At 43.0% G+C, this 22,590-nt stretch overlaps 1 protein-coding gene across 18 annotated transcripts in view; it reads right to left on the minus strand.

Moving 5' to 3' along the window:
• The window catches only part of DLG2 (discs large MAGUK scaffold protein 2), a 1,097,405-nt gene that overhangs the window by 795,483 nt on the left and 279,332 nt on the right, over positions 1–22,590 (minus strand). The window contains exon 1 of one of the 18 annotated variants that reach the window (XM_068146309.1): positions 8,432–8,679. The exons of the other annotated variants lie outside the window; for them this stretch is intronic. Within the exon in view, the coding sequence (XP_068002410.1) occupies positions 8,432–8,551 (120 nt within the window). The 5' untranslated portion in view covers positions 8,552–8,679. Of the gene's footprint in view, positions 1–8,431; positions 8,680–22,590 lie in introns of those variants that run through there. 18 annotated transcript variants of the gene reach the window in all.

Here is a 22,590-nt window from a genome sequence, read left to right on the forward strand (position 1 = left end):
CTCTGGCAATCATGCCTGTCAGTAAAAGATGCCAGGAGCTCCCTTTATTTACTTAATCAAAGAGATGATTAGGTGACTCTTTCACCACAGCCCAGAGCTATTAACGGGAGCAACAGCTTCAGTCCAGCGGATTAAGATGTAGCAAAAAATTGAAAGTGACCCAAAAGCTGGAAGCTGCAACTAGATTAATTCAGACTACAAATATGGCACATGCCTCCAACAGAGCAATTAACCCCTGGAATAATACATTTGCAAAGGTTGTGAGATGTCCTCCCTCATCAGAAGTTATTCAGCAGAAACAGAATGTTTTCCTAAAAGGTACAGCAGGTGTCAGGAGCTGTCTCTGTCCTCCAACAGCTCACGGTAGTTTTACAGTCTGTGCTGACAGGCTAGATTAATTAGGACTGTTCAGTCTAACTTGCAAACCTGGCGACCTATTTTTGTTTGCAAATGAAAATTGAAGTTTGGAAATAAATCTGGAGCAAGCTGAAAATCTTCCCCACAATATCTGCTAGTGTGTGGAGTATCTACGACATTTTTCTTCATCAGTCCTGCGCGTGGGAGGAAAATGCTTCTCTGAGTTTTACCTCTCCAGCCAATCCTCCTTCTCCAAGGTTTTAATGATCCTCCGTGCTATCAAAGGCAGGCAAGCCTTCCCAATTACTTCTCTGCAGAGATTCTTATTTGAAATCTGAGAGGCCAACCTCGCCAGTCAAAGTGAGACTAAACCAAAAGGCACTTGTGCCCAGCTGTCTCTGAATTGTTTGTAGGGGACTCAGAGTTTGTTTTACTCCTTTTACAGAAGTCTGGAAGCTACTCAGATTTTAGGAGAATTTACACTGTTTCAAAACATTCAGATCTGTCTGGAGATACAGAAGGAAATCTCAGCCACCTCCTCCCCTGAGAGATCAGGGATGGCTCTGCTTTCAATAATAGTTTTGTTCATTCTGTAACTTCTGTATTAGTCATTCATCTGTAGCTCTCACTCATTGTTTAGGCAAGAGGACACAGGTGGAATGCAGACTGCCTGACTATGTTCCAGAGTTCATTTCATTGGTGTCTGTCCACAACAGTGCTTCCTTTGGAATCTTCCTTCCCCTCTCCCCCCCTTACCCCCCCCTCACCCCCCTCCCCCTGCTTCCAAAGACACTTTCCATGTCTCCCACTCTCTGTAAAGATACCATGGAAAGAAAGAGGTGAAGGCTTCCCCCTCCAAACTGAGGTACCTTGATCCCATGCCAAAAACCTGGGAGCCTGGAAAGCAGCAAAACATCTCAGTGTGTCAGAAATATATTACAAGCAGTAGCAGCAGCATTAAGATGGGACACACCTGTGAAGGCTAGCCCTGAAAAATGCAACCCTCTGCTAAACCACAGACAGACAGTTTTCAACCAACTCAGTAGGACAAGAGAAACTGATGAAGTTAGAAGTGATTGCAGATAAACCATGAGAGATTGCTGGGAAGCCTTCAAATGTGGAATTCCATCCATCGTTGATTAGTGGCCTGCTGCACTTCTCATCCAGGAGACAGGAGTGAGAGTTTCCCAAGAAAAATTATTTTTACCTGGATCTACAGCATGTTCCACAATATTGTGTGAGCAGCATTGCTGTCAGGATGGTAGACTAGACTAGACTAGACTAGACTAGATTAGAATAGACCAGACCAGAATAGACCAGACCAAGTTGGAAAAGACCTTCAAGATCATTGCATCCAACCTATCATCCAACACCACCTAATCAACTAACCCATGGCACCAAGCACCCCATCCAGTCTCCTCCTGAACACCTCCAAAGATGGTGACTCCACCACCTCCCCAGGCAGCACATTCCAATGGGCAATCACTCTCTCTGTGTAGAACTTCTTCCTAACCTCCAGCCTAAACCTCCCCTGGCACAGCCTGAGACTGTGTCCTCTTGTTCTGGTGCTGGGTGCCTGGGAGAAGAGACCAACCTCTGCCTGTCTACAACCCCACTTCAGGTAGTTGTAGACAGCAATAAGGTCACCCCTGAGTCTCCTCTTCTCCAGGCTAAGCAACCCCAGCTCCCTCAGCCTCTCCTCACAGGGCTGTGTTCCAAACCCCTCACCAACTTTGTTGCCCTTCTCTGGACAGGCTCCAGCAAGTCAAACTCCTTCCTAAACTGAGGGGCCCAGAACTGGACACAGGACTCAAGGTGTGGCCTAACCAGTGCAGTGTACAGGGGCAGAATGACCTCCCTGCTCCTGCTGGCCACACTGTTCCTGATGCAGGCCAGGATGCCATTGGCCTTCTTGGCTGCCTGGGCACACTGCTGGCTCATGTTCAGCCTACCATCAACCAGCACCCCCAGGTCCCTCTCTGCCTGGCCGCTCTCCAGCCACTCTGACCCCAGCCTGTAGCACTGCCTGGGGTTGCAATCTCATAAAAATCACAAAAACATCAGCATCTTAAGTGCATAGAGAAAGTGATTTGATGGTAGAGGGTTTGTCTAGTCATCATTTCTATGTAAACACAAAGCTGCCATACAGAAACACGCTATTGTATTCTAGTTGCTTGCACATACTAAAAACCCAACAAATTTAAATCCTTTTACAGTCCTAGGTCTTTTCAATTCTCCTCTTACAAAAAGACCAATTATACATCTCTGATAAGACTAGTCCATCAGATAAGTTCTAATGAGCCTGCATGAAAATGGAGACACAAAATAGAACTGAAATGGGGGGGAGGGCTTGGTACTAGAATCTTCCAGAAATATCTGAATTAAGAAAATAGTGCCTGTTTCCTGTGTCTTCCAACAAAGGTTTTTGAGACTAACTTGTTTAACTTCAAAGAAGTGCCCCTTGTCCCTATAGCTCAGTATTCATATTTGCTTAGGGTTCATCAAGAATTATTATTAGTAGATGGAGCATCTCTGTGCCTATTCACACATTGTAATGGCCTTTAAGGGGGATATTATTCTGGTCTGTGGGCTAAACATCATCCCAAGATTATTATGTCTAGAAAACTAGAGCTTCTGCTGTGTTATAAATCTATTCTAATTACCACTTTCATTCATGACTTGCTATGGTCCTGCATTGTAAATCAACACATGGGCGGAGTAGTAAAGGACTTAGGTCTTGTGAATGCCTGCAAATTTGGCCAAGGTCTAGTTCAGGACTGGAAAAGTCAGTCTTTGAGTTTCAAGTGATGTACTTCTCATTTATGTAGAACTGCTATTTGAACTGTAGGAGACTGGGTGCTGATGTCCTGTTAACCAGACTCCATATCACTGATGTGGTGTGAATAAACGGGCCATAAATGAGAACTTCCACTTCCTGCAGAGCGTGAAGAGCTTTCTTTGCAGAAGCTGGTCGAAGAGATTACTGATCCCTTTTTGCAACCAGTTATCTCTCCCCTAAAAATCCATCTTCATTTAATGAAAGGATGACAGCATAATAAACAGCTCAGCTGTTTCTAGCTTGTGAAGCTAGGTCCTGCAGTTGTTAAACAAATTCCTTATAAAGTTATTTAATAGCCTAGGCGAATATTTGATAAACAGGTGACAAGGTATGTTACAGGAATGCAACTAGATGTTCACAATGCACAGAGTTATCCTTTTCCTTGTCCTCACGCTCTCAGCACAGAAATTCCACACCAGCTTTGTTTGCTTTCTAGTACTAACCTACATTTTGCCTTGGTGTCCTACAGTAATAGAGGAACTGTCCTTTGACCTGCTACGTGTACTGTAGTTGTAACTATGCAGTTATCAGTACAGTAAGTCAGACTGTCAGATATAATCAGAGCTACAAGTAGGAGTAAACTCAAACAAAAACTACCTCTGAGTCTATCCTTAATTACACTGGAAAGAGTGAGAATCTAATCTTTCCTGCTTCCTCCCTTTAAAATGCTACATCAAAGCCACTCGTGTGACTTGTGAACTGTTCCTCACTTAACAGAGAAGTGCTAGAGGATGGTGCATGATGGAACATTTGAGGGAAGAAAATATGAACAGGAAACCAAGAACTGGGTCTGTAAGGCTATGAGAGCTGGAGGTCCAAACCCTTTAGCCTTTGGCCCCACATTTACAAAGAACACCCTAGCACTACAGCTGAACATATTTTGGCAATAGAAGCTCAAGTCTGAGATATTCACAAACTTTTTTCCTTTGGAACACTGGGATAATTCATGGTACAGGTGGTGGAATATGTGGCATATGCAACTTAATTTTGTAGCTATGTCATTAGTGTATACTGGGAGAGGGGATGAGTAACAGCTGTGTGGAAAAATGTAGAGAGAAGTCAGCATCTCAGTTGGCATTTGTGATGTTTTGCAGCTTTTGGCAATGCAACATTTTGCTATTTGTTACTGTGATTCTTCTGCCTCACATTGCAATTGGAAACTGATAGTTTAAAATAATTACTTATATTTTTGCACTATGGGTGGGACAGGAGGATGAACAGAGGAAGCTGAAGTGATTAAAGGATGCTAGCGTTCTCCATGGGCCCTGGCCACACTCCATTGCTACCCCCAGCAGGTCCTCTGTCATCTATGAACCTCAAAAAGTGACAATGCATGGGTCAAAATTTCAACCATAAATAATTTCATGGTTACTCTTTGACACAGGCTAGCATGACCTTTTAGCTGAAGCACAGGAGATACAAGGGGTCATGTGTAGAAAATTTCTGTCACCACCACAGTGACCCAAAGGTAGCTGTCAGAATGAAAGATAAAAGGCTTCTAGCTAACCCACTGTTCAGGTAGGAGTTCAGTTCTGTGAGGTGCCAAGTGTACCCATTAACACGAAGACAGCCTTAAACTCCTGCTGGAGTAACTCTGAACTTCCTGGGAAGCCTTTGGAACTTCAAAGGCTTAGGATCTGAATCCATAACAAAAAGACCCTGATTTTCACATGGAGCTCCGATGACCGCGAAGCGCCGACTGCTGCTGAGAATGAGGTGTTTCAAGGTGAGCCAGCACTCACATCAAGTCCCATGCTAAAGTACAAATGAAAGGCATCAGCTCTGCTACCCAAATTCCCATAAGCACCAGCTGTGCCTCCAGTAAGACCCTCAACTGTCAGCCAGAAATAGCAGCCCAGATTTACAGTGAAATCCATCAGAACTACCCATGGAGTTCATCAAGAGAAGGGCAAGGTAAAACTCCTACCAACTTTTAGGAGAAGCAAGACTCCAAGCCATAAAAGGTTTTGAAGCTTTGCTCAGACTATAGAAGCTAAATGTTTGCAGTGTTTACCATAGCTTTACAGGAAATATTGCTAATATGAAGGGAATTTCAAGCACTTGCCTAAGCCAAGAACAGAAAGCTTTGAGTGGTAACTTCTAAAAATCTCTCACAGATGAATACAGACAGTCTTTTCAATACACAGCAGACACAATTAAAACTACAACCATGGGACACCGGGCAGCCCCTTGCCACAGCTGTCCTGTGCTCCTGAGACTTACTCCTGATGAAAATATAGCAATATTAACTACTGCACACAGCAGGAGTTCACTTTCTCAGGCACACTGCATATTGCTACAAGAGCAGCTGTGGTCTTGGAGGCATTGCTTTTAGCTTTTAATTCCCTGACTTCTGTGCTCATGCATGGTATCTTCCAGTGCAGTGCACAACTGTGCATATCTGAGAAGCTAGGAAAGAAATCTGGCAAACAGGAAGAATTTTCAGAATATGTGTCTAGTAAACAGACAACAGTAAGCAATAATTATGTTTTCTTTCCTTCTGTTTTTTAATCCAAGCTGAATTTTTACTTAAAAATGTAGGTCCAGAGAAATTCTGACAAAGATATTTTGTTCACAACTTCTCAGACATCTTTCTGCCTATTTTAACCACTGACTTTGTTTCTGCTTAGGCAGGAAGAAATTCACACAGGCAGGTACGTGTTCATGGTCAGTACTGCTCTTCAGTCTACTGTGAAAATAGGCTGTGATCAAGAAAGAATGGGACAGACTTCTTTTGCTAAGTCTTCATCTGCAGGCTAAGTTCATATGGGCAGTTTCAGACAGGCTGGCAATCCAGAAGCAAGAGTCCTACCTCGAACTTGAAAGATCTGCTTTCTCTAAAGCCACAAACTGCAGCTGTCATCAGAAACAGACCCGATTGCTTTTCTTTTGCACTTTCCAGGGCAAGCAAATCAGCCTGTTACAGCCTGTACTTACAGTTTAATTCCATCTTATGATTTAAAGACTAAAATATTTGAGAACCACTAAGATTTTTCCACCCATTTAAAAGGGGGGAAATACAAAACTCAAAACAGATGTTTTATAATGTATTTCATTTATTTTGGCCACCCATAGAGGTCTGGCTTATGTTAAAAGCAACAGAGTTCTGCAGAAACACTATGTCATACACTTCAGAATGACCAGGCACGGGGAGCACCTTTCAATGAACTCCTATTTATTAAGTGATTTTCAATGCCAGGAAAAAAGTATAGGAACTACTGAGGATACAAGTGACAGAGCCCTCCATGAGCCATTCGTGGGGAGGTTTGCAAAGTCTATTCAGCTTTTTTTATGCTCTTGTACCCAAATGTATAGCCTGGAAAGCAGATGATCAATGTATACATTGGAAGTGGACGAGTTTGGTGAAATTAGAACAACTGAAAATAGCATCCTTAGAAAAATACCATGTAAAGAACAGATACTGTACATCAAACAATTATTCCAGGGACACTTAACAGTTGAAGAAGTTCCAACAAGTTAAAACTATTTTGTCCAAACAATTGTTGGACTCGGAGCAGCACAAGCCTGTCGCTTTTCCCTGTGTTTATGAATGGAAAAAGAAAGAAAAAAAAAAAAAAAGACAGACATTTCAAGAGTTTAAACCTCCGAGACTCCTAACAGTGGCTGTGGCACTTGCTGATAAGTACCTCATGGAAGTTACAGTAAAAATAGTCATATTGAAATTTCCCCTGTACCTATTCCTATTTAAACTGAGAAATCATTTCTCAGTCTCAAACCCTCTCTCACTGAACCCCTTCAGCAGAGTTACTGCAGTCTGGGGGACAAAATGAGCAGCAGAGAATGGTTGGTCTCAAAACATTTCTTTATTGACAATTTACTGCACAGAACAGAGGGCATATAATGTATAGAATTTACTAACCTGCCAAAAACATTCTAGGGAGAGCATAAGGAAAGGATAATGGATGTGTCTTAGGAAGACAGAGCAGCATTGAAAGTCCTAACTCATATTTTTTGGCTTTTTATCCACATAGTCAAAGTAAATACATTTTTCACCTTTGTCCTCAGAAGTGGCACAGAAAGTAAATTGCAAAAGTTCATTAGAAAGTAATAAAATGAGAAAGCAATTTTACTACAGCATTCAGGAATACAGTCTTTGACCACATACAAAGGAGCAGATTCTTAAGAATGTAGAGTTTAAATGCAAACCACTTTTTTAACCAACTGGCCAAAAAATATTTAGACCTAATAAGTAAATACAAACTTCATTATTATTGCTGCAAGTGCAAAAACAGCAAACTCACTTTACTTCAGAGGCATGCTGAAGGGAGTTGGGGAGCAAAATACCGTTTACAATTATTTCTCCAGGTAAAAGCATTCAAACTATGATTATTCAGCACTTGCCAGAGCTTTTCTTCCCAGACAGACACACTCACTTGAACTTGCAAAAGCCAGAATGCCCAACATACCTCCCCAGTATGCTGACTGAGGACTGTAACTCATTTAAATTATGCAACTGGATTCCCACAGCTGGCCCACAGCTTGGCTTAGAGCTCTATTTAATGCCAGTGATCCTGTGTGCTAATATTGTCCTACTTTCAGAAAAGGTAATACAGCCAGCAACTTATATTGAAGTTCTGACGCTAATTAACAGAGCAAGTAAATGTTGACATGAGTGACAAACACTGGTTAATAGTTACTGTGAGACCAGTGCTGCCAGCTGGCATTTGTATCATTTTGCAGCAATATCCCTCTTGTTATCAGTCAGGACATTGCTTATAATTTGTTTGTATGCACTGTGTTCCAAGTTAGAAAGAAATCAGCACAAAAACCAGCACAGATAGCATCAGCAAGACCCCCCCAGCTTTCAGACAAGTAACCGAGACAGCATGTAAGCAGCATCACTTGGACGATGCACTGGGGACTAGAGTACAGGAATCCTTATCTTATACAAAGCTATGTAGCCTTGCACAAACAGCCTTTGGCATCTTGTTTTTGGCCTACCTGGACAGTAGCAAAACATGTTTATCAGACCATACAAGCCCAGAACCTGAACTACAAGCAGTTAAAAACTGAAGGTCTTTAAGCTGCAAAATTAAAACACGCTTCTATGCATTAGCTACACAGACAACGATAAAACAAAGCCTCCACAACCACCTGTAATAATATGCATGTTCAGCTAGCATTTCTAAAGTATTCAGCAACACAAGGTAGACATTTTCTGCAGCTGGTTTTACATGTACATTCCTGCCAGATTGTTGTCTCATCTCCTCTTACCTTCACATTAGTCCGGAGTGCACAGTAACATGCAAAAAACATTGCAGTAAACAAGGAGCATATGGACCAGTATTCAGCTTCTCTGCTCTGCACAAACGGTACACACACGATCCCGAGCATGTGCTACTAAGGAGCATCCGTTCCCTCTGTCAGTTTGAAAATGCATTGATCTCTGTTTTTCTGACTACAGAAAGACATGTCTTGAAGGCACTGAGTGAAAGCTACATATCTCTTCATCGACTATATATAGAAATATGCCCAGTAATTTCAATTAGCAGAGATTTCAGCATCTGAAACTTGGACCTCAGTTGCTTTTCCTTCCAGCATTTTAAATTCAGGGGGGAGAAAGGAGGGGGAACTCACCCAGAGGGGAAAGGTGAGGAATTAAAATGTAAGCAGCGGGTTACTTATATTTCCCCCTGGCTTTGATGTTTTTCTTTCCAGTATTTTACAAATGCTATACTCAGAAAAATGAAGAAAGGTTTCTTTTCCAGTTCTCAAATTTACTGTAGATTCTGCACTGTTTCTGTCTGCTCTTGTTAAAGATGCAGCATCCCTTTTAACAAAGACAACGTCATCAATCATGACAGATTCAACATGTTCTACTTACAAATACAGTCTCTGATTAAGGACAATGGCTGTCTGGCTTATTAATGTCTCCTCAACGCAAGTTCAGTCCCCTGTGCTAATCTATTTTTAAATGAAAGTCCCACCTACTCCTGCATTCTCATTTAATCAAAATGCAGCCGACTATTTCTACAGAGCCTCAGTTGCGTTGTGTTCCTAGCTTAGCCACCGGACATTGTTTTCACACTGCCTTCCTGTCGCTGTGATTAGGGACACAGAGCAAAAATCAAATGAAAAGAGAAAAATCCTGGAGACTGCTGTGTCCTCACATTTGTAAGTACATATTCTGGATTCAAACTGCTGAAATATCGTCCAGAAGGAGGGAACTCAGAAGCTAGCCAGGAGGCAAAGCTTTAATTCACAAGCACAAAAATAAGATCAAACCACTTCTTTCACCCCCGTCAGCTGATGGGATGCTACAAATTAACTGATTGTTTGCTAGGCTGCGGGGACACAAAAGTCAAAGGCGGAACTCTGTGTTTACAGCATCGGGCACCACTGATAAGCCTACTGAATTATGAAGCAGTCTTCAGGAATAAAAGCAGAAATGAGGCTTTTTTCACTTCCTTTTTTTTTTTTTTCCCCCCACTGCAGCAGATACTGTGGGAGGCAAGGAGTGGAAGAGGCTTTACTACCTCCTTCTCTATCAGCACAGAGCAATTTGTGTAGGATAAGCATAACTTAATAGAAATATCTGCAGTGACTTCTAGAATTCCTTTAAATAATGTTTTACGTAAAGCCCTTTGGAAATCTGCAGAAACGCTGAAGTTCCACAGAGTCAGTGGGGATCTTTCTGTGGGCAATGAGGTGAAGAAGCTTAAACAGAAGGACATGCATTTAAAGAAGGAAAAAGAGGGGGAGGGGAAACGGCAGCAGGGTTTTTTCCAACATCTTCCTAAAGACAAGCTCTCAGAAACTGTCGTCAACTCCAAGGCAGCAGCTATTTTTAGCCTGTCATTGTTTGTGCCTTTTTTTAGGCACCAAAAGGCAGTCGTGTTTAAAGCGAGATATTGCTCTACAATGTATCTTAAGACAGCTTCTTGATTTGATCCTCAGCTCCATCTGCCATACAAATTAAGTAATTATAAATCACAACCTTCTTTGGCACAAGCAATGACTTGCAGAACAAAGGAGATGAACTCTGTTCTTAAATTTAATTGTGCAGTTCTTATTACTAATGAAACCGGGATTGTAGATGCCATAGTTCATAAAGCTGGGATATCCCAAAGTTATGACAGTTCAGACTTCAGTTGCAGCAACATCCATCCAATAAGCTAAAACATAGGGAGGTGTTGCTCAGCAAAAACATGGGAGAATTAATTGATGTCGTTTTCTGACCCTCTTCAAGCTAATGGAAAGGGAAAGAAATCCTGGATTATTTTGCAGTGCAGCACACTAACAAGTACAATTGAGCATTTTGGTCCTCTTGGGAAACTCTGATCCACCAGAGAAATGCTATTCAAAAAGCAAAGACACAGTCCTGAGGTAAGGCTCAGGCAAGCATGTAGCTGCATATGAAGATCAAATTGAAGCCTCCTTTCTGCCAAAGGAATGGCACAAGTTTTCAGTCAGCAAAGTATCTGCAACTTTTTCCTCCATGATCCTAAGTTCATGTTTTGGGGTTTCAGCAAACAAACCCAAGGTGGGGAAAATAAGAACCTCACAAAAAGAAAGCAGGGCTACATAACTATATGATTCCCAAGTGATCACCTGTATAAAAGACTTCTGACTCATTTAAGAAAACAAAAAGTAATGCAGTCCCAAAGTCTTCACTCAGAAAAACCTCCCATGACCCCTGAGAGGAAAAGTTGTCTAGGAAATTGTCAATCCTGACCTTCATTACACCATAAGAGTGAAGAGGGAAGACTCCCATCTATGTGGCAGATGCCTTCTGTAATAACTGTGGGGCATTTGAGAATTTGCTGGAAAATTGAATCCTCTGTACTAAACAACAAGGTATTACTTTGACATCAGACCAACCAAACACATTTGGCAGGGGCTACTGCAGGTAATCTACACAAGCAGATCCCTGCAGGGCTTGTTCACCTCTGCCAAAATATTTCTTATTGCAGCATTCTAATCGTTAAAGGCAGAATTCTCATCAAGGACTTAGAATATCTTATTATAACTAGCAGCCACTCGCAAGCAGCGCATGCTGGTCATACGTACAGTCTTTGACATGGAGCTGATAATGAGTGAGGCAAAAGCCTTGCCCAAGACTGCCAGACATGCCAAAAATAGAAAAACATTTCAAGTGGGGCCACAGGACAGAAGCCCACAGATTAAAGAAGTTACTACATTAAAATACATATATATATATTAAAAAAAAAGTCTGACACCAGAGGCAGTAGTCCAGGAGAGCCACATTACAGACCCTCTTTAACAGGACACACAACTTGTGACCTGAACAGTCTTAGATGACAGAAGCCACTGGAGTCACTATCTTGAAGTGTGAAATTTCATTGGTACTTCATCCTCCTGTGACTTTAGAAAGGCAAAAGGGAGCACTTAGAAGGAAACCCTGCTTGTCTTTACAGGTTCAAAGAGCAGAGGCAATGCGCTGCCCTGGAAGATCTTGATCTCGGGAGGTTCTGAGGGCAGTCTGCTTCAGAAGAGTGAGGGGGAGACAGCCCTTTGCAGCATCTGTCACTGCCCAGAAGAAGAGCAACAGGAGCTGGTAGCAGTAGTAGAAAAGCCCTATTCCCATTGTGTCCAGAAGCTGTGGTCAAGGCCCCCGCTGTGCCGTGCCGGTCTACGAACACAAAGCAAGCAGACAGTGCTAGGAAACCCTTTGCAGAGGAACAATGAAACCATACTAGAGAGTAATACTTTCATCCTTAGCAGCTTAACCATTTTAAAGGTTTGGGTTTGGTTTGGTTTTGCTTTGGTTTTTTTGTTTTGGTTTTTTCCCCAGGTAGTACAGAAAGAGTGGCATTTTAAAGGAGAATAACAATAAAAGCCATTCGAAAAAAAATGCAGTAAAGGAAGCAATCCTCTACAGTGTTTCCCCCACAACACTGAAACGTGCCCCACTTCACTTAAGCACCCTATTTGTGGACAAATATTATACATTGCTTCTAAAAACCTTGCTACAATGAGACTGGTCACCCTCTGTTGATTAGAAGAAGTAGAAATTATCCAAACAATATAGAAAATAGAGGCAAAAACGACTGAAGAAGAGAGTGAATTGCTCTCTCAATGGGTAGGGAGAAATGATCCTCCTGTCTTCCAAAGCAAGGGAGAGTTGATGCCTACAGGAAGCTGGACATAGTGGTGGAGGTTTGCAAAGCCATCTGTAGAGTCTGGCCATGCAACACTTATTTGTATTAACACTGATTATTCATACCACTGACTTTGAGCACCCAGGGGTCTAATTATCCCTGGTTTTGCACTGATGCTGGAGGTACTGGCTTGTGCAGTCATGGCACTATGGCTATAGCCATGCTCCATCACACTCTATCCATGCACACTGCAGCAATACAATCTATATGACATCCTAGTCCTATGTTGCTTAAAGGCCTGTGATTTCAGCATAAACTTTAAAATGGAACAATTTTACTCCTTTCCTAAGACTTTAAATCGTCATAAAAATGTCACTTTCCACATCTCTGGAAGTTTGTTACACTGAAAGTATCCCTATCAGGGCATGAGCATTGCTGTGGACTGCTGATCTTGCGTGCCATGGGCTCCACAGTTCCTAGATGGAAACTGTTGACTACTTCGGTAGTCAATGGGCTATCTGAAAACAATAGAAAGAAGAATGCGGAACAGGAGCCACAACTGGAAAGAAGGTTTGCTTAAGCTTTCCACTACAGCAGTCAGAGAACGGAGGAACTAAATCAGCAGCTCAAGCTCAGTAAATCTTAACATTTCCAGAAAGAGAAAGAAAAAGGCTGAATAGATTATTTACAAACTCTCATCTCCAGTAGTATAAACATCTCTGGCACCCTGGCATTCTGATACAAAAGTTGCTGTGGCAAATATTCTTCCTCACTTCCAGGCCAGTAAGTAGCAAAGACTTTCCCCTGGGCTGATTTGACTTAAGCCACCTAAAATATTTCCGTTTCCCTATTCCTGCACAATCTCGTTAATTCAATTGTCTGATTTTGTAGCGTTTCACAATTTTCTTCCTGATGTCCCAGCCCTCTGCTTTCTGCCCTCTGTTCTTGCATTGAGGTAGGATTTGATCAGGTATGTATGAGAAAAATATATAACTTACTTAGGACTTGTTCCTTCTTGGTACTAAGTTTAAACGCACTTTATCAACCAAACCCTCATGGTCAGTATTTGAATCAGCCATAAAATCATTCACAGTAAGCACATTAAAACAAACTGCATGGCCAAATAATAAACAAGTGAACAATGGCCTGATGCTTTAAGTCTTCTTTATGACTGTGAATGTCTCTGGAACAGCTTTCTCACTGTCCCAAATGACCTTAAACCAGAGTACTACAAAATAATCATTAAAAGGTCTAGATTGGAAAAGACCTTGAAAGGTCATGTAGTCCAATTCCCTTGCAGTGAGCAGAGACATGCCTCACTAGATCAGGTTGGTCAGAGCCTGATTCTACCCAACTTTGAATATTTCCATGGGTGGGGCATTTACTACGTCTCTAGATCACCTGTTCCAGCGTCTCCCCACCTTTTTGTAAGAGATCTATTCCTTAGGTCCAACCTAAACCTACCTGCTTTCATTTTTAATCCATTACCTCTTCTCCTCTTGCAACAGCACTATTATAAAGCCTTTCCCCATCTTTTCTATAAGCAGCCTTTAAGCATTGAAAGGCCACAACAAGATTTCCCCAGATGCTTCTCATCTCCAGGCTCAACAACCACAACTCTCTCAGCCTGTCATCATAGCTGAGTTGTTCCAACCCTCTGACCATTTTTGTGACCCTCTTATGGATCTGCTCCAACATGTTCATGTACTTCCTGTGCAGAGGTCTCTCCTGAGCAGATAACAGGAGAATCACCTAAGAGAGGTCCAGAAAGGATTAAGCTTCACAAAGCATCTTGAGTTACTAAATGCCTCTGTTGTACTTCAATCTGTGCATCAAGTATGCCTCATCCTATCCAGAAGATGTGAGTCTTATAGCCTTTACTGAGATACCCAGTCTGTGAAGAATTTTCCAGCTCTGAATGTCCTCAGTTGAATCTCCTGAATTTCACTCAGACTGATGACTGATAGTTTCATAGTTTCATAGTTTCATTCAGGGTTGGAAGGGACCACAAGGATCATCTAGTTCCAACCCCCCTGCCATGGGCAGGGACACCCCACACTAGATCAGGCTGGACAGAGCCTCATCCAGCCTGCTCTTAAACACCCCCAGGGACGGGGCCTCCACCACCTCCCTGGACAACACATTCCAGGGTTTCACCACTCTCATGGTGAAGAACCTCCTCCTCACATCTAGCCTGAATCTCCCCACCTCCAGCTTCATTCCATTCCCCCTAGTCCTATCACTACCTGAGATCCTGAGAAGTCCTTCCCCAGCCTTCCTGTAGGCCCCCTTCAGATACTGGAAGGCGACAATTAGGTCTCCTCGGAGCCTTCTCTTCTGCAGACTGAACAGCCCCAACTCCCTCAGTCTGTCCTCATAGGAGAGGTGCTCCAGCCCTCTGATCATCCTCGTGGCCCTTCTCTGGACATGTTCCAGCACCTCCACATCCCTCTTGTAATAGGGGCTCCAGAACTGGACACAGTACTCCAGGTGGGGTCTCACCAGGGCTGAGTAGAGGGGGAGGATCACCTCCCTCGACCTGCTAGCCACACTTCTCCTGATGCAGCCCAGGATCTGATTGGCTTTGCGGGCTGCAAGTGCACACTGAGAGCTCATGTTGAGCTTTTTGTCCACCAGCACCCCCAAGTCTCTCTCCTCAGGGCTACCCTCCAGCCAGTCACTGCCCAGCCTGTATTTGTGCCTGGGATTGCCTCGACCCAGATGCAGGACCCTGCACTTGCTCTTATTGAACTTCATGAGGTTGGCCTGTGCCCACCTCTCCAGCCTGTCAAGGTCCCTCTGGATGGCCTCCCTTCCCTCCAGCGTGTCTGCTGCACCACACAGCTTGGTGTCATCAGCAAACTTGCTGAGGGTGCACTCAATGCCACTGTCCATGTCCCCCACAAAGATGTTGAATAAGACAGGTCCCAGGACTGATCCCTGAGGGACTCCGCTTGTCCCTGGCCTCCACTGGGACATGGAGCCATTGACAGCCACTCTTTGGGTGCGGCCATCAAGCCAGTTCCTTATCCATCTAGTGGTCCGCCAATCAAACCCATGTGTCACCAGCCTGGAGACCAGGCTGTGGTGTGGGACAGTGTCGAAGGCTTTGCTCAGGTCCAGGTAAATGACATCAGTTGCTCGCCCCTCGTCTATTAATTTTGTCACCTGCTCATAGAAGGCCACCAGGTTGGTCAGGCAGGATTTGCCCTTGGCAAAGCCATGCTGACTGTTCCCAATCACCTCTTCACTATTCTTTTGAGCGAGTAGTGACTCCAGGAGGATCTGTTCCATGATCTTTCCAGGCACAGAGGTGAGACTGACTGGCCTGTAGTTCCCTGGTTCCTCCTTCTTGCCCTTTTTGAAGATGGGGGCAATGTTTCCCCTTTTCCAGTCCGTGGGGACTTCACCAGACTGCCAGGACTTTTGAAATATAATAGAGAGGGGTTTAGCAACTTCATCTGCCAGTTCTCTCAGTACCCGTGGGTGTATCCCGTCGGGTCCCATGGACTTGAACACTTTCAGGTTCTTCAGATGATCACGAACCTGATCTGCACTTACAATGGGCAGTTCTTCCTCCCCGTCCCTGGCTTTGACTTCCATAACATCAGGAGTGTGGCTAGAGGCCCTTGCAGTGAAGACTGAGGTAAAGAAGTTATTAAGTACCTCAGCCTTTTCCTCATCACATGTGACCATGTCACCATTTTCCTTTCTGAGGGGGCCCACACCTTCCCTAGTCTTCCTCTTCCCATTAATATACCTGTAAAAGTTCTTAGTATTCCCTTTAATCTCCCTGGCTAGATTCAACTCAAACTCTGCTCTGATGTCTTTCCGCAATGTGTGTTTTCTTTTGTGACTCCGAGAGGACAGCTAGTTTTCTTCTTGACCTGCATTCTTGTGAAAATACTTTCAAAAAGGTATTTCCTTCCACAGTCCTATTAAAGGCCATGACGACCTGGGATCCTAAAAGATTATCTAATCTGTTTTCCTTGATGAGGGAGCATTAACCATACACAGACTACTCTGGTAAGTACTTGTCTAAACCATCAAAATGCCTCATGAAGGGAGTACAATCTTTGCTTTAGATTGTTCTTTATTCTTATAATGGGAATGTTACTGTGAAGATAAGAAAATCACCAAATCACAGAATGTTAGGGACTGGAAGGAACCTCAAAAGATCATCTAGTCCAACCCTCCTGCCAAAGCAGGATCACCTATCACACAGGAATGCATTCAGGTGGGTTTTGACTCTCTCCAGAGAAGGAGACTCAATGACCCCTCTGGGCAGCCCGTTCCAGGGCTCTGTCACCCTCACAGGGAAAAAAAATCTTTTTCATGTTTCCATGGAACTTCCTATGCCTCAACTTCCACCCATAGCCCTTTGTCCTGTCATTGGGCATCACCCAGCAGAGCCTGGCTCCAGCCTCTTGGCACTCACCCTTGACATATTTGCAAACATTAATGAGGTCACACTTCAGTCTCCTCCAAAATAGCCTCAGCTCCCTCAGTCTCTCCTCATAAGGAAGATGTTCCACTCCCTTACTCATTTTTGTCGCTCTGTGCTGGACTCTTTCAAGCAGATCTCTGTCCTTCCTGGTCTGAGTGGCCCAGAACTGGACACAATGTTCCAGATGTGTCCTCACCAGGGTAGAATAGTAGGGAAGGAGAACCTCTCTTGACCTGCTAACCACACCCCTTCTAATACAATCCAGAATGGCAATAGCCACCTTGGCCACAACATATTGCTGGCTCATGGTCAACTTCCCATTCACCAGGACCCCCAGGTACCTTCTTCCTTCACTGCTCTCCAACAAGTCAGTCCCCAACCCCTACTGGTCCATGAGGTTGTTCTTTCCCATGTGCAAGACTCAACACTTGCCCTTGTTGAACTTCATTCAATTTCACAGTATCACAGTATCGCAGTATAACTAAGGTTGGAAATGACTTCGAGGATCATCCAGTCCAACCTATCAACACAGACCTCATGACTAAACCATGGCACCAAGTGCCACGTCCAATCCCCTCTTGAACACCTCCAGGGACGGTGACTCAACCACCTCCCTGGGCAGCACATCCCAATGACGAATGACTCGCTCGGTGAAGAAGTTCCTCCTCACCTCGAGTCTAAACCTCCCCTGGCGCAGCTTGAGACTGTGTCCCCTTGTTCTGGTGCTGGTTGCCTGGGAGAAGAGGCCAACCCCTTCTCGGCTACAACCACCTTTCAGGTAGCTGTAGAGGGCATTGAGGTCACCCCTGAGCCTCCTCTTCTCCAGGCTAAACAATCCCAGCTCCCTCAGCCTCTCCTCATAGGGCTTGTTTCTCCCTGCCCAACTCTCCAGCCTAATTCTCCCTGAATTGTAGCACAACCTTCAGGTGTGTCAGCCACTCCAGCCAGTTTTGTGTCATCAGCCAACTTGCTGGCAGTGCACTCTGTTCCTTCATCCAGGTTGTCGATGAATACATTGAATTGTACTGGTCCCAGTACTGACCACTGAGGGACTCCATGAGATACAGGCCTCCAGCTAGACTGCATCCCACTGACCACGACTCTCTGACTTCTTTCCTTCAAGCAGTTCACAGTCCACCTCACTACCTGATCATCCAGCCCATATTGCCTCAGCTTAGCTGCAAGGATGCTGTGGGAAACAGTGTCAAATGGTTTACTGAAATCAAGATAAACCACATCCACAGCTCTACCATCATCTGTCCACCTGGTTATGTCCTCATAAAAGGCTATCAGGTTGGTCAAATATGACTTCCCCTTGGCAAAGCCATGTTGACTGCTCCTAATGACCATCTTGTCCTTGACATGCCTAAGGACAGCATGGGAGAGCGTAATGATGGATAAATGAGCTGGAAAGATGTGAAGTCCAAAAGTCAGCAGTTTTGAAGCACTGGAAGAGTAAGTGTATGCTGAAGCTTGCCATTCACCATTGTAGAGTGAGACTGTTACCTTGCAGGCAGTGTGTGCAGACAGTGTGCAGACAAGTAGATTCCCATTTATTCTGCACTGTTGGTGGGTGCACACACATTCACACAGATACAGGAACATGCATGTATGCAACGTGTGGTTTTGTTACACAGAATAGCAAAAGCAAGTAGGAAAGGGAGTATCTTCACTGCTGTTCTCCATAGAAGCCAACATGCAAGGTGGCTGGGACTTTCTGCCTATGATTCAGCCCAGAGAGATACAGAGCTCAATACAGTTGAAAAACCTAAAGTAGAAGAAGGCTGTGCTTGCTTTCCACCCCCACAAAAATAATTCACTGAAACACCTGGGAAAATGAAACTTGGGGAAAATGAAGCTTGGGGGAAATGATGTCAATCTTGTCATGATTTGCCATCGCTCCCCAATTATGAATTAAAATCTTACTTTTATAATATATGAACCATAATTTATGAACTAAGCTAATTCATTTAAGTATAAAATCCACATTTCCATGGTAACAGCATGAATGAAGAAGGAACCAACCTCCAAAGTTCAACTGCATTTATTACAGTACTTAAAAATAAACCTTCAGCAATTCTCATCCAGGAAATTACCGTATGAAAAACAAAAATGTAAGGAATGTAAAGCTGGTGCTGTAAATTTGCATGAAACAGCCTGATTTTGTGTTGTGCTTGCTAATGACCTGCATGGTTCAAAACGCTCTGCATTTTACTTTTTGGATTGTGGCTTTATTGAGGAAACTATTTAAAGGCAACCTATTGTTAGACAGAGAAGTATGATGGAAGTAACCTCTGTTTTCATGAAAGCACAGGTTTAGGCTTATTTTCTTTATACCCCGTGTTTGCATTAAACAGGCAAAGTGTTATAAGGTGTTACAAAGCAGTCCAACGAGGGACACTCATTAGCTACGTTGCAGCCATTCTTCATTCAGCTGATAACAGTCATTAGCTTAATAAGGTAGAAACCTCAGCTAGAAATCCAATCGATTATACAAATACTTTGGCTTGAAAATGTTTCAGTTTAGCCAGCTCTTTAAAAGTTATTTCAAACCTGCACAGCAGTTGAAAACAAAGGATGATTAACCATTTACAAGGATATTAGTGCATTTGCTATGATCTAACGATTTCAAATCAAGAGTCAAGATATTTCTGGAAGCCTTCTGAGTCTGGTCTTAGTAAAGAGTAAATGGGTAAGTAATTATTCCAATAAAGTGATTATTTTAACAGTTTATTTCCTTTAAAATACAGCCAGATAAACCAAAAGACAGACAAATAAGCCAAAAGCCAAAGAGCTCTAGAGGGGAAAATACATGATCCTTTTGAATCAGAGCTTTCCAGAGTACAATTTGCCCATTTGTCTATGGAATCTAAGAGAAGTGTGCTTACATCAGGCATCCCTTACCTAAAACTCTGCCTCTTTGTCAGTGGTGTACCTTTGTGACACGTGGGGACGTGTGTTACATCTGCATCTCCTCTAGCACCTGTCACCCAATATTTGGAGACACCTAGCCAACCTAAATACTTTTGCCTTTGGTGCTATCTGAATTATAAAAGCAATCCTCAGACTAAGATTTAAAAAAATTATCCTAGCAGGAGCAACAAAGTCAGCTGAAACCTCTCATGGCTGTTTGAACTTTTCCTTTAGAGATCTACCAATTATTTAGTTCCTTATTTCAACTACACTTTTACCCCTCAAGTCAAAATGTTTTCAGATGTACATATGTAAGCCCACGGGATCTGATGAGATGCATTTGCAGTGGGCAAATATCCCTAAATAATCTGCTGGCCTTCTGCAATGAAGGGATGGAATTGCTATGTTGCAAGGGAGCAGCAACTGAAGTCATCTACCCTGACTTTTGTAAGGCCTTTGAGGTGATCCCACACAACATCTTCCTCTCTAAATTGAAGAGACATGGGTTTGATGGATGGGATATTCAGTGGGTAAGGAATTGGCTGAATGGTCACACACAATGAGTTCCAGTCAATGGCTCAATGTCCAAATGGAGATCAGTATCAACTGATGTCCCTTAGAGATCCACACCATTCACTATTCTTTATTAACAAAATAACACCATGCTGGTTCATATGCTTAGAGAGATGGGATGACTTCCAGAGGGACCTTGCCAGACTTGAGGAGTGGGCCAATGAAAATCTCACAGAGCTCAACACTAAGTGCAAGATGCCGCACCTGAGTCAGGTCAGTCACCAGTATCAATACAGACTAGGGGCTGAATGGACTGGGAGAAGCCTTGCAGAGAAGAACTTGGGAATGCTGGTGGATAAAGAATTGAACCTGAGGCAGCAATATGTGTTTGAAGCCCAGATGTCAGGGTTGGACTAGATAACCTTTCAAGGTCTTTTCCAATCCAAACCATTCTCTGATTCTGTGATTGCCCTTCCACCACTACATCTAGTGCTGTTCCTTTTTTGCATCACATAACTACAGAAAGTTCTCAGGATAGATTGACTTCTCAGAAATGGCACTTTTACTTGTGCCTTTTCCTCAGCCTTTCTTTGTCACCCTGCAACTTCATTGATGGCTATCAATTTTGTTGCCCCAGTGAAGGAGGAGTAAAAGTAACCGGAGAAAAAGGTTTCATCCTTCACGACCTTCTGCATTGTACAAGCTGTTACCATTCTGTTGTTGCTGATGTCTTACCACAGGTGTCCTGCAATTGTACTTGTCTCCAGTAGGCACTCAGAGCTTTAAAACTTAGACACCACAGAAAATGAGGACATACACTCGTGTATATACATGCAGACATATATACACATGCATATATACAATATATGCAAATGTGTATATAATAGCAATCATCTTTGTGGATCCATTAAAAGGTTGATTCCCATACACGTATCACCCTAATGAGAAGATCACTGCTCATACTTGCTCCCCCCTCCCTTTCTGCTACATCCCTCTAAGCCTCTTACACACCAATGGAATTATTATTTCTAAATTGCTGAAATAAGGCAGATGGCATCGTCCTTCAAAGAGGATTCCCAAAGCAAAAGTACTCCTGCCTGAGCAGCAAGTGGAGAAATCTACAGCCTCTAAATCACACCTAGTTAATTAGGCAACACAATTCTGAACTCACTGTTGGTTTTGAGAATATCGCCTGCTGTTTTATGAGGAGGTCTCTCTTTCCAGGTAGATCTAATATTTTTAGGGTCTTTAATTAATAGGATCATGAAAAAGGGGCAAGTTTTTGACTTTCCTATGTGAGGAAAACACAGTGATACCAACACGTACTGACTGAGACCCTACTGGAACCACTTTGCTGGTTTCGGTTGAAGGAAATAGCTCCAGTGCTGAGACAAAGCATGACTATTTCTTTCAGGACCCCAGACTCTTTTCAGTGGCTTGAGAGGTGGAGATAGGACATGCATTAAAAATCTGTAAATGCCCTTAATAGGTTTTTCAATTTAACCCACTGAGATATTTTTCTACAAAGCAAAATAGCTGACTTTATGAAAAGAGTAACATAGACTATTGCCGTGTAATACCAGCTTAATATTGCCAAGCACACGTAAATTACACAAAATAAATAGTTACAACATTAGTCTCTAGAGTTGGTCACTTCAGCTGTTTGTCACTGAAAATATTATCTCAGCACAGAAAATATTTTCAACAGGTCACATGTGAATAGAAACTTTTTATACTGACAGTATCTAAGCAATTCTATTGTTTCCCAGCACTTGAAGAACATTGTTGTACTGATATTAGTTAACCATTTCTGCTATTTCCAAGCAGTCAGAGGATTCCTTTTTAAAGTACCATGCCTTCAATAGATGTCCACTTCTCACTACAATATTCCCTTGAGTCGCATGCTGTGAAGATCAGATACATCCAGAGAAGGAGCTCAGTTGAAATATCTTATAAAATGCCAATTACTGCTATGACCTGACGATACTTCACAATCAAACTGACCTCAGCACTGCTTTCTCTGTAACCACTTATAAAAGTAAAAAGGCAAATCTTTGAGAAAGATGCAGGATATGGGCCTGTCTGTAAACAGTAAGTTATTACTTCTATATGCAAAACTGCTCTCCATGTAGTACACAGGGTCAATATCTCTTTTGCATAGGGAACAAGTCTGAACGAGGCATGCATGTTAACAGCAGAGCAGCAATTGACTAGAGCTGTGTTTATCTGGAAGGAAAAAATTCTTCCCCTAACAGTGTATTCAAATAGTATTAGAAATAGCACTCCCCTTGATCCAGAGAAGTTACACAGCACAGCCTATTTCACACATTAAACAAGCAAAATGGAGCCTGGCTCTACGGTCAATCACCGCACAAGTCACCTTTCAATTCCTACAGGAGACAACTATCTACAGTCCTGTGAGCTATGAGAATCTGGCC

Source organism: Melanerpes formicivorus, unplaced genomic scaffold (assembly GCF_026170545.1).
Source record: "Melanerpes formicivorus ecotype bairdi unplaced genomic scaffold, bMelFor1.0.p_v2 SCAF_1, whole genome shotgun sequence".
Classification (NCBI taxonomy): Eukaryota; Metazoa; Chordata; class Aves; order Piciformes; family Picidae; genus Melanerpes; species Melanerpes formicivorus.